The sequence below is a fragment of the Melospiza melodia genome, chromosome 9, assembly GCF_035770615.1.
Source record: "Melospiza melodia melodia isolate bMelMel2 chromosome 9, bMelMel2.pri, whole genome shotgun sequence".
Lineage (NCBI taxonomy): Eukaryota > Metazoa > Chordata > Aves > Passeriformes > Passerellidae > Melospiza > Melospiza melodia.
This window is the reverse complement of record NC_086202.1, coordinates 7,408,369-7,424,098: the sequence shown is the minus strand read 5'-3', so window position 1 is coordinate 7,424,098 and position 15,730 is coordinate 7,408,369. Positions and strand designations below refer to the sequence as shown.

The following is a 15,730-nucleotide window of genomic DNA, read 5'->3' as shown; positions in this document are numbered from 1 at the left end:
GACCATTAGCAATTTCTCTGTAATTATGTGAAAAGTTAAAACAACATGAGGAAAGGACACAGAATCAGGATTTTTACTATGTCAGGGGAAATGAAGTGCTGAAAATAAGATTTCTCTGTGAAACCTTAAAAAAAAAAAAAACTGGGAAGAAAATGAAAATATTTTTGATTCATTTCTGTTTTTTGTCAACAATCTAATCACTTCAATATTTAACTGTTGATTTTTTGGAAAGAACTGCTGTTCTTTTTGGAAAGAGAAGGCAATGTATCTGAGTATGGATAGATAGGGGTAAACTGACGGGGATGTTGTTGGGTTTTGCTTGGTTTTGCTTTCTGTTGCTGTTTTTAAAGAACACCACTGCCATCCCTGCCAAGACTCCAGACTTTCTAGCCTTGAGAAACTTGAGCAATCAAAAGCTGTTGCTCAGATCACCTAACCCAACTCCAGCCTGCCAAGGTGAGGGCACGTCCCTGAGCTGTTCTTTGGCACAATTTTGCCCATCTTTACCTGTTGCCAAGTCTCAATTCCGTTCTGGGACAGGAAGCAGCAGTATTGGAATATCTTTGTAAGTCTCTTTCATCCTGGCAAAGAGTCACAGTTGACTCCATTAGTGATAAGCATTAGAACACTGTGTGCCTTTTACTTCAGAAGCTTTTGGCCTTCAAGGTTGCATATTTATTTCCAATCAATTAAGAAAAATTGAAAGAACCAGGAAAAGCCATATATATTGCATGCAGAGATGATATCATAAGTTACTGTGTATTTTATTTACTGGGTTATTTGGAATACATCTACAAAGACACAAAGCTTGCAGCCATTTATCATTGACTGCCAAATTAGTCTCTGCAAATAAAACAACTGGGGGGAAGGGACTTGTTGGACGGGGAAGAATCCAGCTAAAAGTGACTTCTCTTGGGAAAAACATTATTTACTGCTAACAAAGATGGTTTTTTGGTTCTTTTTCTTAATTGTGACTCAAGTTTTGTGATGCATAGCATCACAAGTGGCAAATCTACTTCCTGAGATGTTGGCACTGAGAGCAATCAGACTGGTGATTGGGAGAAGGCAAGGAATAAAAACAACATTGAGAGCAGCAGATTATCTTAATAAAAGCATATGTAGTCATAAGGAAAGTTAGGCCTTCTGCTTTGAATTAAATTAGTGTTTGCAAGGTTACTGACCCCCTACTAAGTGAAAATGTTCTGCCTTCTGTCTGATGTCCCCATTCCTGAGCAGACATGCCACTGCAGGATGAAAGGATTACCTTAAAGTTTGCAACACCTTCCTTAGTTCCATCACCTTTATTTTATTTTATGTTCTTGTATTTAAGCCAGACTAGAATCTAACTCCAAATTTTCACCTTATTTAAATGAAGAATGGTTTCCTCCCACTCCAAGAGTGCTATATAAGCACAAACATTTTCAAGCAATAACAAAGTACAGAACTGCTTTCTTCTTCATGTTGTGTTATCTGACCTTTCATTGGCACACCAGTTTAATTAATGGTGCATAATTGCATCCCACAGCTGACAGAAAGCTGCAATGTTGTTTGCTTTTGTTAGTCAGGGCCAATTATCTGTAAAGTCACCCTTTTGAATTTTCTACAATCAATCATCACCAGTGTACGTAAAAAAAGAAAGCTATTTCATCAAAAGGTGGATTTCTCTCACCCCACAGTTGTGCACATAACTACAGCAGTGTCCTTTCTGTCATCTTTTTACCTCAAGTAAGTGATGATTGACAAAGACTCGCTGGAGCAGGGTATTGAGTCTTCCTAGAGAAACTGTTCTCTCTGAATTTGAAATCTGAAACTACCACTAGGTGAGCTTCTTCTTTTAATTAAGGTATTTCTAAATGGGAAAAAATGTGTTGTGTTGCTACAAGAACTTGAAGTTTAGAAGGGAACCCCTAAGGGTCTCAGCCTCTCTCGGGGCCACAGAACTGCCGTGACTTTTTGTCCCTCTCTGCATATATCAATTCTCATTTTTGATGGAAACCTAAATTTCTTCTGAAGGTCAGGATTTATCTTTAAACTAATATGCATCAAGCCTTTTTACTCGAGAAACAATGAGCAGTTCCTAGTCTAAAAAGCTTGATGCACGATAAGAAAAAAATATTCTTTGTATCACATAGTTTACCTGTAAACTTTTATTTATAGCAGATCATTTTGACTTACTGGACTGGTTTCATTTACATTCCAATTTTTTTTACAACTCCACAATTTTATTAAGGTGGGTAGATAATTGTAACTTTAATATTGTTGAGATCATTACTAGCAGTACATGTGTATAAGATTTGGCAGCTTTTTCCCTTTCAAAACAGCATTTCTCTTTGTTCGTTTCAGTGGTATCTGTTTAAAGATAAAGAGCTGAAAAGAAAAGGCTGCAGATAAAGAAAAACCTGGACTTTAGAAAAGTTGAACATTGTTAGGAGTAGATGATGTGTCAGAAGTGGTCTTTTAAAAATAAGTCTGTATCTGTATTTTGTGCAGGGCAAAATACAGAGCGCCTCAAAGTACAGCTGCAGAAATGTTAGATCTTAATGAAAGTGTTGGAAAGACTTCCAGAGCCACTGTCAGTCAGTCTGTGACCTGCTCAGAGTCTAAGCAGAGCAATGATCACAATTGATCATCCCTCCTTGAAATGAATACAGTAAATTCAGGCGTGGGATGTGATCTAGTGAGGGAATGTGGTACTTTTGTTCTACTCAAATAAAAGTGAGCAATATAATCTGACTGCAAGTAAGATCTATACCCCTCAGCAGAAGAACACATCAAAGCTTTTTATGGCTAGTACAGTTAATTGGACTATTCTAAAAATCTGTATATCAGTCAACAGGCAAGTCTGTCCTTTAGCAACATAATAAGTGGTGAAAAGTGTAAGTTTGGGTATTTGATCCTCTGTAAAACATTTGTAGGCTCCTACAAATGACTAAAAAAAACCTTAATGGAAGTTCATCTAAGCAACAGAGCACTGGAGTGTTTAAATTGCTCATTGCATGGGAGCAGTAAGGGGATTCACATTATCAGCCTGCTTGCAAAACTGCTTGCATGCTTTCCTTCATTTCCTCTCCCTACACCTTTCTAACACTTGGGCGGATTCTGCATGTGCATTTTTGAGCCATGGGATGAGGGCAGAAAGCAGAAGGGTGTCTGGCAGCTCAGTAACACAAACTGTGCAAAAAAGATTGCTCCGTGGTGCTGTGACATCTTGTGAAAGAGTTATTAAAGCTTCTGCTGCTCTTAACCAAACATGACAATAGGCAAATGTCCCAATGCTGAAAATGCTGGAGTCAAAGCAGGGTCTTAGAGTAGGTCAATTATTTCAATTATCTGGAATTCATGATGAAAAACAGCAGCAGCCTTCAGGAAATATGCAAGAGTCTGGCAAATGCTTGATCAGTTATGACAGTGGCTGCCAAATTTCACATCCCATCAGGTTTTTGCAAAGGCAGAGCTTGGAGCAGGTGGAATATTTTAGTTCCCTCTGCTCCATCACAGCACAGTTCTCAGGAGATCCAACAGGCCACCAATTGCTCAGGTATGGCATCACTGGCAAAAATCACATGGCAATAAGCAATCACAGGGTAGGCAGAGGGGGAGTGCATGGAGCAGATGGATTGCTTCAATTATTTGGGCCCCTTGATGAATAAGAACTTCAACTGCCATCAGCAGATCCCGTGGCAGGCAAGTAATAACTGCACTGCTATGACATAATTTAAAAATCTGGTGTGGTGTAAGTATTTCAACAGCTGTAAAACTCAGATTTGTCTTAGCACTGGCTTGACCCACAGCCACCTCCAGTGCTGAAGGGGGAACACTGAGAAAATTGTTTGTGAGTGCCTCCAAGTACTTCATGGCATTTCAGTTTGTTTTTACACTGCAGGGAGAACACTGACCCAGCACCAAGCTTGTTGTTGGCACCTTTCAATTTTATTGTTTTTCAGAAGTCGGCTGGGGAAAGCTGAGGACTACTTCATGTCAGTGCCAGGACAGAGACCAACAGCTTAGATCTGGTTATGAATAAATTTAAGAAGGCCTTAGCATCCAGAAATGTATGTTATACTAGGTTGAAAATCTGATAGGCTTCAAATTTGTTGTGAAAAAAATATTTAAGAGCATGCTCTCTTATTTTGCCTTCAGTCTTCCTTCAGCCTGTTGCTAACACAGTCTACTTTAATCTCTCTCTTTAAATTTATTTTGATGTTAAAACAAGCTTATGATTTTTGGTATTACAATAAGGTACATGGAACCTTATATCACTATCCCCTTTCAGCTAGAAGTTTTTTATTGACTCTGGTACACAGAAATCTAGTTTACACATTAAAAGCTGAAGAACAAAGAACACTATAGAATTATTAAACTTTAAAAACCAAATCCCATTTGAGTTTTATCAAAACTAAAATCTGCTATCTGTTTTGGTTGAGCCTTTAAGGCAGAATAGAGAGTCAATAGGAAGCTTCTGTTTGAGCTAGTATGACTTGTTAACATCTTCCAAAAAGTTAATGTTATAAAAGATTTGATTTCTAAGCCCTTCAGTGCCTTTAAATTCACCTCAGCACCTTTGTCATCCCCATCATCTTGCTTTAACATAATGAGAGGTATTGATTACATTCCATCCAAAGAAAAAGTAATCATCATAAATATCCTTTATCTGACCCATTTCTCATTGCAGGGGAAATAGCTTCTAATTTGAGATCAAGAAATTACTTTTGATAGGAATAAATATCACAAACTGATGCAGAATTTTGTGCTGTCTCAATTTCCTGCTGGTTTGAAATCTTCAAAGTACCAAACACTTGTCACTGCTGGCCATTCCCACCCAAAATTGTCTAGAAGTTACTGAGATGACCTTCTTGCCTGCTTTCACATCTTTAGTGTAATGAGTGGCATTTTAATGGCATTCAAGTGGTCACCTCTTGAGATTGGCTTTCCTTTTTTGTCTTCCCTTCCTTTACTATTCTGACCAAACAGTGTTAACTCAGAAGAGTTCAAAATCAGGTATAGATTTAAGCTCTTGCGTAGTCTGCTCTTCTGTTCAGATCAGGTTTGTGTCTGCCCCTGTGAGTCAGAACGCTAATGGTTACACAGCTGCCTTGAAAATTGAGGACTTTAAAATATTAGGGTTGAAATATACTTTTTCTCACTTGTGATTCGCGTAGCTAAGGCAGAACCATGTTTCATACTTTTCTTGTAACCATCAAAACTTGTAATTTGCTTTGGAATGAGTTTGTTTTTAAATGGAAGTCCTTTAGAAGCTACAGATACAGCAGTAATAAAATTAATTATTTCAAGTCTTGTAAAAAAATAGATAAAACTGAACACATTGCTTTTAAGGAAAAGGTTTTGTCGTGTTTTGTTTTGTTTATTTTTCAAAAATATGCTGAAGATTGACTCTCCTCTTGTTAGGTCTTTTCATACTGTTAGAACAAGGCACAATTGACCCTTTATTCTAGAAACAGTTTGTGACTTAGTCTGGCAGGGTGGTGCAATAGCAGAAGCTTGGTAACATCCAGAAAAGAAGAAATAAAACTGAAGTTACAATGGCTTTAGGTGAAAGAGGGATAGGAAGAGAAGTGAAGAATAAAAAAATAATATAGCAAAGAACTGGAGGTGACTGTGGAGAATTAGGCTAAAAAGGGTCAGGAGATCCCAAATGGGCAGAGACACTCTGGAGAACAAAACAGAGTTGTGAGTGATGCTGAGAGGAAGGCCAAGACTAAAATCTTATAGGGTCTCACGGAATTGAAAAGAAGAGTAGCAGGGACAGGCTACTTTAAGAAAAAAACAACAGAAGGAAGAAAGGAAGAGGTGAATAGATTACTCTGGAAAAACATTTTTTTAAAAGGACAGAAAGGATTGGAAAACATACAGATATATAAAAGAAATGAATTTGGAGGAAATGTAAGTGAGCTAGATGATGTGGAATAACAATGGAGAGGTGAATGAATGGTATTTGATTGAAACCAAGATTAGCTTGCACCTCTTTTATTTTAGACAATCACAAGTTACAATTGCACGTTTTTGCTTTGTGTTCTATGGCATTATTGTGCCCCATTAAATAACAGACTTGTTTCCTTCCAGAGAAAACTTTGCTTCTCCCTACCTCCAGTAAAGCAATTTAAGTGGATACAGAACTTCCTCATATTCTAGAGCTTTATTCAAAGTACTTTGTACTTGTGTAATATACTGATAGGATCTTATATCACAATTCTTAGCCCCTTAGAAATATTGTCCCAGGAAAGGCAACAGGTAGTGTTTTTAAGCAGCTGTCAGCACAGGGGAAAAATATTGTGTTTATATGTGTGGTTTTCCAGAAAGCCTATTTCACCTTGGGAACACTTAGCTAGAGAGTTGACCAAAACTAAACCTGCAAAAACCATAGAAAAATGTTTCAATGTGCTGTGGTTTTAATTGAAATACCTCTGCATCCATTTTTCACCTTCGACACAATGCTCTCATACAGTGGTCCTAGAGATAAAGCCATTGAAGATTGTATTTGAAGGAATGAAGATAGTTTTTATTGGTGTTCTTTTAGGATCGGCCACAAGGACTGAATAATGCTCCCAAAGAAATACGTTTGGATGAAGATGACTGAACATGCAGATCCAAAGGCCTTTTAGGATATGGTGAACCTTTGGCCTTGGATGAAGAATGTTCTTGGATGAAAGCACTCCAGCTGAAAGACTTTGTCTTTGCCTTTTGCCTTGCAAAGATATGAAAGACAGAGAGGAAGCAAAGATTTGCAGCTGAATTCTTGCAGGCTGCAGTTAAGTGGCTGATACTGGCATACATCCCTCAATACTGTGGAATGTCACGTGCTTGTACCCCTTACCTGTCTCCTGGGACTCCCCAAAAGCCTCTCACACATTTTTATGGATTTTTTTGCTTTTTGTTTGCAAGTTATATTAGTAAATTTTAATTACATAGTTTCTGCAATGATGTTAGCACCTCTGGGGTTTCTGTATGTCATGTGTAGCTCTAAAATGCAGAAAATATTTATGCTTGGTTGATCAGATTGTACCATGCTTGTACCTGCGACTGAACAGGCAGTTAACTAATAGTCTTAGCTTTTCTTCATGGCTAATGACTTGCCTAAGTTTAAAATGGCAAGAGTTCAGTACCTCAGTCAATGAGCTGACATTCACAATGTGGTCAGCCACGGCTGCCTGGGCATTCTAACAGATTTCTACCTTGAACCTCTGTGTTAAGTCAATAGGAGGATATCTTTGTACATTTCCTGACTAAATATTCAATACTTGAAACTTGATTATACATTTAATTATTTCACCTCCTGAAGTGTCCTTATTTTCACTTTATTATAAATTGCAGCTCTGTTAGACCAGTTGTGTTTAATTTCTTAGAATTACTTAAACCACAGTGTTTGCTAAGGTTGACCTTCAAAGTGTGTCTGTATAAAGACATGTTGCCTAACCACGTTGGTTACCTTAATAATTCTGCTAATGTGTAAAAAAAAAATTACTGCATATAGAGAAATGCTATACCAAAGTTAAAGGGCTCACTTTGCCTTTGTCTTTCCTTGAATCAGTCTATGTGGAGAGAGGTTTAGTGATTTTCACTGTCCTGGGTAATTTTGTATTTCTCCTGTTGTCATACCAAACCCCACATCACAGTACCTTTTGTGCCATCTAGGCTTGCTGAGTAGATCTGCAAGAATTTACAGTATCTCTGTTCTAAATGTGACCCCAAGCTCATGTAGTCACCACAATTCTCAAAGGACAGACCTGAAGAGAAACTCTTTCATCAAAAAGTGCATCCTCCTCCAGGGTAGCTTAGGTGAGCCTAGACTTCCCAGATAAGGACATATTAATTCTTCTGAATATGCTCTGCCACTTAGAGTTTTTCTTCTGCTATTCTATTTTTTTTCCTTTGGCACCTCCCAGCTGGTCTAGCTTTACAAATGCAGTTCTAGATGCTGTTTTTAGCCAAGGAGACCTTTCCATATGATGATATGGACAACTGCCTCTTACCAGCCCTTAGCTTTTCACCTGAAGAGCTGAGAGACAACAGCCTGTCTTCAACGTGTGGCTTTGCTTGCTTTTCTCCTTGTGTCTCCCTGTGTCTCTTCCTCTCTCCCTCTAATCTGACCTTAACTGTTCATACAAATTGTGCATGGCTACTGGAAATGCCAGTTACTGCGGGTTTTCTTTGCTGGGCTGAATAATACAAAATAATTCCTGCTGAGATATGTGTGTGTGTGTGTGTTTGTGTGTGCAAATTGTTAACATAAGCTGCTACCAACTTGTAAAAATGCATTGAGACTATGGGAATGTGTGTATACATAAAGAAAGCTAGAACATGGGATATCTAGGTGCTGGACAGTTCAACTGCATTGTTTATCATTGGTTATTAATGTACTGATGCTGTTTTCTTACCGACCAAATAAAAGAAACCCTTACCAATGCTTTGCTACTGAGTAGTGTGTGTGTGGCAAAGAGGACCAGGGTATTTCTCAAACAGAAAACAAAATACCAGGAGATATGTCTGGCTTGACCAAAGTAATGTGTTTTTGCAGTGATCATGCCCAAAACCAAGTCAGTAATCAGTTAACTTGAAATATCTATGTGAACTTAAGTTCTCCTCTCCATTGGCCATCATTAAAATTGTGCAGCATTTCTGATTTTGAAAATTTCATCCATGTCAAATAATGTTTTTGTGTGCCTCTGCAGCTTTTCCTAAGACTGGGCTTCCTCTGTTTCTGGACCATCAGGGGAGTATTTACTCATTTTGCAGGGTTATTTTCTTTGTGGTTGTAGTGAACACTTTGCTGAAGATGTGAAGTGGAGAAGTTTGCTGGTCAGGTATGTGGCTTTCAGTCCAGCTTAGTGCTTTGTTCCTCTGATGCTGGAGTTACCATACTCTGTTAAAGATGTGTTGCTGCTCCCAAAAGGTGAATAACAGTCAGAATTAGACCACAAGATGTTTCCTTTTCCGTGTATTTTCCAGATATTCCTCATATCCACCTTTTTTCACATTGTTTTAAGCGTCAGTAGTACTGTTGTGTTGGCAAAATGGTGTTGTTTGTTTTCCTCCTTGGTCACTTGTGTACCTTCATCTCACTTGGACAGAAATTCTCATGCTTATTTACTACTACTCTGCATAATTAAGAGTGCTGTAAATCCATTATATAATTCTGAAGGAACATTAGAAAAAGAGTTCCTAGATAATTTGCATGTGAGGATTCCCCCTTGTATTTCCCATTTGGTGGATGTGCTCAGAAGTTCTTTACTTCAATCAGCTCTGATAGGTCTATCTTCACATAGAAGGGACATGATAAAAAGTCTTATATTGGATTCTCTTTTTTTATTTGTTTGTTTTTGGTTGGGTTTTTTCAGGGTGCGAGGAGTGGGTACGTAAAGAATCTCCCTTTTGACTTTAAATCTGAACTTCTGTACTTGACTCTTGATTAGGAGATGATGCAAGATGAGACTCATTTTTTGTCTAAAAATATTGTGCCAACCTTAAACAGATTTATATGGAGGCTTTCTTTTTGCTTCTGTTTTCTTCTGTTTGCCTTTGTTTCTCAAAGACAAGTGCAAAGGGTGACGTATCTACTCCACACAGAGTAGATGCTTGGTATTGGGGATTCATTTATCATGAAGACAAAGCATAACAAGATCCTGAGGCTGAGCCTGAAAGTCAGAGAATTTGATCAGGAAAGATGATGCACATTTTCAGAAGCCAAAGTATTTTATTATTGGAATGCATCATTCAGGGAATATGATAGATTTTCCATTAGTGGAAGTCTTTGATCAAAACTGCATCTCTTTCTAAAAGAGGAGCTGCCTCAAGAGCAAGCAGCTGAGCTTTTTGCAGAAATTATTGAATGAGGGAGATTTGCCCTTTTCTTTATGCAGGATGAGTCAGATATGGGTGCCATAATGCCACAAGTAGTAGTAGTTATTGTATAAAAGATTAGACTTTTTCTACAGAGGCGGCACTTGGAAAAAATTGTTAAAATGGAGCCTAAAGTAACTGCACCTTGTGCTGCTGCCATCAGAGGATGTGTATGACAAATGGTAAAGTTAATTTTAAGGGTAACCTTGTGTTCATGTGATCTCAGTAATGTCTGATGAAGCAAACAGATGCTTTCGTGAAGGCTGAAGACTTGGAAAAAAAATTGCAACAGCTTTTGTCTTCACAGGTCAGAACTATGTGTTCACAGGGTGATGTGACTGTGGAATTTCTTCTTTGGTGCCTGAAACAGTTACCCAGAAAAACTTGGGGGCTCTGGGTCCTTTTCAGGCAGTAGGGTTTAACTGTAAGTGTCAGGAGAGGACACAGCTATCATGACAGTGTCGATGTTGTGAGTTTGACACAGTCCCTCACTTGGTGCTGGGCACTGTAGTTGCCAGTGGTCAGAAGTGCAGCAGGAGAAAAAATCCTGGCAGACTGGAAATTAGGGCACCAAGCTCTGCTGGCAAGCAGAGAGTAAGAGATTTTGTTTCTGGAGCTATTTTTTTAGGGGAGGTTTATTTGGGGTTTTTTGTTAGTTTTTCTTTTGCTTCAGTATTTGGTGTGGAGGAAGTTGGTCCCCAGGCTTGGGCCGTGCTTTTTCTGAAGTGACAGCTGAGACCTACAGCTGTGGCACCCATGCTCCAAGAAAAGGCTAAATTGCCTGGATTTCAGCTGGGTGTGTTCACTGAATTCCCACTAACTCTGCTATCACATGATGCCTGTTGCAGGATTTAGTCACAGCATCATCTCCACCACTCCTGGATTACAAACATGTTATAGCCCTGGACCCTGCATGAGCTTAATGCTGGACAGAACAACCCCCTCTGGAAATTATGGTTTTAAATTAGCCAAATTACAGAATCACTCTTGCAAACTGAGATGTCTTAGGACTGTTTGGGTGCAATCACAGCCTTCCCATTGAGGCATCTTACTCTTCTTAGTTCTTTTTACTGGACATAGTTAATGAGAATCTTTCTGTTCTACAAAGCCTGCCTCATAAATTAGGCTATTTTCAAAGTGTGTTTTTTACAGTTATCTTCATATAATTTCCAGTTGTTTTCCACAATTTCAGAGATGATATAGAGGTGTTTTTCTGCTCTGGGTAATAATTATTTTTCTTTCCTGGAGGTATGTAGTGGTCACTGATCCCCCAGATCTTACTTGTCTTGCCTTTTTTTCTCTCTTTTGTGTGTTTGTGTGTCTGACCTGTGCAGAGACAACTGAAACTGGAAAAGTTTTGCCATAATCTTTTGTCTTTCTGGAACAGAAAGCCTTTTTAGGCTTCAGGGATGAAGTTAGTATGTTATAGGCCTTTCCCTTAACCCTCTCCCATGATTTTGACCTCATGTAATTAATATCTTTGGGTTGATTTTTTAGGCAGTGCTGTTACTTACCCTGCATCTCTTCAGCTTCACTTTTCCAGCATCAGCTGTTAGAGAAGAGATATCAGAGAAATCACCAGCTCATAACTTTTTTTGTAATAATCTCTTGTCCTACTAGATCTCTTTTCCTTCCTGGGAAAGGAGAAGTTGGAACCTGCTTTTACTGTGTGTATTCTTGTTGTAGAAGTCTGTTACTGTAAATGTGGTCACATGATGAACTTTTATGGGTAAATGTCCAATACTTCTCCTTCTGGTGGGAGCAGCCACTACACTTGCATGAGCTGCTATTGCTACGTGATGTGGGAGGAAGGGGAGAGAGGGAAAGAGCAAGAGGATCTGCAGGGGATAATTTTCCTTTGGGATTGAGGGAAAGATTTTCCTTCATCGCATTAGCAGGTGTGCTTTGAGAGCCTGAGAGAGGCAGTTTGCTCCTGGAGAGTTTCTGTAGGCAAAATGTGACCTGTGAAAGGCTCTTAACGCCAGGACCAAACACAGCAGCTCTGCCAGTCTCGTTGTCCCTTTGTTCTATTGTCCCACATGGTCCTGGCATGTCACAGCCAGCTTTGAAGGCAAATTCTTTTAGGGGGTGTGAGACCAGGCTGCAGTTCTGGAATTGGTCTGTAATTCTTCTCCTTTGTGTGTTGAGCTTGGTAACAAGCCATGCTCCCTCCTCGTTATTGAAATGTCACATTTTGACACTTCTCCTTTGTATGAACTTTCGTATTCTGTTGCTCTTCAACGATGCTTCAAAAATCTTTAAGCTCCCTTCCAACCCCTTAACATGGTATGAGAAGTTCTTAGCTATGGTAAAATAGGTACGTGCTTCAGTGCCTTGCAGCTGACTTTGTCTTGCTCCTTCCTAGCAAGAAGGGTAAAGTGAAGCTTTTAAAAGAGCAGAAGTCAAACTTGAATATTGTGATTTTTTTTTTTTTTCCACAGGCACAGTAAAGTGTTCAGTGTTAGTTTAGTGTTACCTGGAAGCTTTGCGTGGGGCCTTGGAGGGCACTATGAAGTTAACATGAAAATTAAGGGAAAGCATATGTCCACATAAATTCTATCTCAACTTTTCCATGGAAGTTTTTACCCAATTTTCAGGAATTGCTCTAGCAATTTAAGCATTACTTCTGAATTTTCTGAGGTGAGATGCCAGAGGAAGACCTTGTGTTATTTTATGTCTTAACTTAGATCTTGCGTAGCAGGATTTTTATAGATGTGAGTATGAAAACAAGATGTGAAGATGTGCTTTAATGACCATGACTTTGCAGATGTTGCTTTTCTCCCCTCAAGAAAATCACCTTCAAAATTCATTGTTCAGACTGAAATGCCAACATTTTTATGATCCTTTTTTCCCCCATTTTTCTCTTTCATCCCCCCACCCCACCCCCCAAGATTTCATTGCCTTCTTACAAGAATATTTACTTTGTGAAAGTATCCACAAGAAGAGAGGCTAGAAGTGGTAGTCAAGTGATTGGCTTCATTTTGTACCAAGTCATACACAATTTAGTTTTCAGATAACACAAGAAAAACCGCCAACAAGCCCAAAATGCAATATAAGTTGTCAAAAAGCTGACACTCTAAATACCAGAAAATATTAACATCTATTGTCAAGAAAAATACAAAGTATGAATCACTCCATCTCTGTGACACATTTCAAAACTGCTACACACAGCACAAACTATAGTGTTTGATGCTATCAGGGATAATAGTACTTGAGAGTTCCTCCCTGAGCACCCAGCCTTGCTGCTAAAATGGTTCAATTGTCTTGGTTTACAGTCCAGAGCAGCTGAAAAAAATGACGAAGATTTTCTGTGGTCATCTTAGCTAAAAATGAAAGCTGATAAAGAGTCATTGTTAATAACTTCAATCAGAGAGGGGATAGTTTCATTTTTTTTTGTATTACATTATTGTAAGACAAAAGATATATCTACATTTAAAATTTTGATTCATTTCTTGGTACCTTGCAGAATATTTCTAACCAGATGTGCCCTTTTTGATCAGTTCAGTTATGTCCTACAGAATTTAACTTTAATTCCTATTTTAATTCCTTCTGTTGTCAGGTTCTTGATAGGCACATCAGGAATGATTCCTGTGCTCAGCAGCTATGTCAGTCCCAAACAGGGGAGTCAGAAATATGTCAAGGAAGGCTAAAATATAAAAAACTTGCCTGTCTGAAAAGCTTATGAGGAATTGTCCTCCTTTAGCAAAGCCACCACCTTTGATTTTTGTTGCATTGCCCCGAGCTGGGGGTCTCCTGTGCTTTGAGCAGGGGCAGAAACAGCTTCAGGGAGAGCTGGGGGAGATGAAAATCTTTCTCTAAGTGGCCCCTTGCAGTCAGCACCTGGTTTCAGCTCCAGAGAGAGCAGTGAGAGATGAGTATCCAGAGTGGTTCCTCCTGTATATTCTGGAACAGAACAGTTCTATTTGGCTATACTGAAAGGAAAAAAAAACTCAGTTGTAAAGATTTGTGTGGGGAAACCACAGTTATCTCCACAGAACACTATTCAAAAGAAAAACAAGCACAACACTGGAAGATTTTAAATTATAATGGGGGTTGGTGGGAGGAGATTTGTTTTATTTTCTTGAACTCCATCAGGCTCAGTGCTGTGACCACTTCTCTGGGATTTAACTCATTAAAAAAAAAAATCCTCATTTTGGTGGGTGTTTGGTGTTTTGTTATGTGATGTTTGGGGTTAGGTTTTTGGGGATTTTTTTGGATATTTTTGATGGAGTTTTTGTGTTTTGGCTTTTTGGGGGGGGGAGGGAGGGAATGTGTTATTTGGCTTGTTTTGTTAAAGGAAAAAGATCACAATTCATTTTTCCTCTGGGGAAATTCAGACATAGTAGTAGGGAAAGCACTGTGACATTAATCCTGTATTTATTCTATTTATTATTCATATAGAAGAAAGAAATGTAATTTCTGCTTTTAGTGCTGACTTTTACCCTAGCTGCAGGTGTACAGTTCCTGCCTCTGAAATGAAAAGTTAGAAAGAAGAATCTCTGGGAAAGGTGGTTGCAAAATCCCTGTGGTTACTGAATGTTGAAATGCAAGAGGGAGGAGAACATCATAAGGCCTGTTATAAATACATTATCTTACCTGAAAATGAGGCAAATTAATTGTAAATCAAAAGAGAGAACTTAGACCCTTGCCTAGGTTGACTGGCATACAGAATGTGTCTCTGAGGATGGAAAGGTCACTGTAAAAGCACTTTCAAAATAGAAGGGCATGGTTTCTGTGTCTTTGGTGTTAACCCCACTATTAAAAAACACACACAAAAAAGTTCTTTTAAATTATGTTCTGTTTAGGTTGTTTTCATTATTACAATGTCCCAATTGCCTCCAGCTGTTCATTAAGGAATGCAAATAGTGAGCAACTTGTCGTTTGTTCTTTTGACCCTGCACATATAAAGCCTCTGAAAAAGGATGGCAAGGAACTGATTCTGTTCAGTTTTGCATTTTCACCAACAGGATTGCATCCCTTTTATCCCTGATGCCTGTGCAGAATTCTAGGAGTCAAGGGACTTCCAAGGGCCATTAGAGACGGAATTACAAAGAGCCCAGCTGAGTGTGCAATTACTACAAAGCCTTTTTTCTTAAACTGGTTAACTTGAAGACATTTGGTGTGGGTATAATTAAAGTAGAATGGGAGGCAATACAATTATTTTTTTCTGGTTTTAGAAAGAGGGGTCTGATGAGAGATTGCTTTTGTCCAGTAAGATCTACTTTAGTTCCTTTTTTTAGTAAAAGAGCAGAGGATGGTGCTGCAATTAATCCAAAGACATTAAAAGGGCAAATCCCACTTTTTTTTTTTAAGGAGGAAAAATGCATGTTGGATATGATGGTGCAATACAGTAGAATAATTTCCAAAGACAATTAATGTAAGTACTGCTGTTGGAGAGAGGTGAATGATGAAGGTTGGAAATTATGGTTGAGAATATGCAATCTGGAGCAAGGCAGTGCTGAAAGAACATTAAAGTGGCCTGTCAATATGGCCTGATTTCTACCATGACTTTGTGTTATTTTTGAAATTTCTTTTTGGCAGAAAGCAAGATTGTGCAAAGTGATGATGATATAAGCAGCATGTTGGATGATATAGCCTGAAAATGAATACACTAAGAAATCTTCAAATCAAATGCAGTTGTGTCCAGGAGGAAACAATTTGCATCAGAAGTGTTCTGTAGCTTGCTGCACAGGCTTGGCAGCCCACACTCCCTCTGCTCTGTGTTATCTCATTAACATTATTATTTGGGAGCCAGAGTCAAACACTTATATTGGGTAATAGTTATGACTACTTGACACAATGTCAGTAAAATGCATTTTTTTTAATGTAATTAGAATTTTGACAGGAAAGAGAGGAAGAGGCAGAAAATGAGAAA

At 38.6% G+C, this 15,730-nt stretch overlaps 1 protein-coding gene across 4 annotated transcripts in view; it reads left to right on the top strand.

Annotated features, from left to right (window-relative positions):
* ATRNL1 (attractin like 1) overlaps positions 1 to 15,730 on the top strand; it is a 428,637-nt gene that overhangs the window by 334,737 nt on the left and 78,170 nt on the right. Inside the window, exon 27 of one of the 4 annotated variants that reach the window (XM_063163141.1) lies at positions 6,536 to 8,387. The exons of 2 other annotated variants lie outside the window; for them this stretch is intronic. In XM_063163141.1, coding sequence (XP_063019211.1) covers positions 6,536 to 6,595 — 60 coding nt within the window. In that variant the 3' untranslated portion in view covers positions 6,596 to 8,387. Of the gene's footprint in view, positions 1 to 6,535; positions 8,388 to 15,730 lie in introns of those variants that run through there. One more of the 4 variants, XM_063163140.1, reaches the window with a different exon arrangement.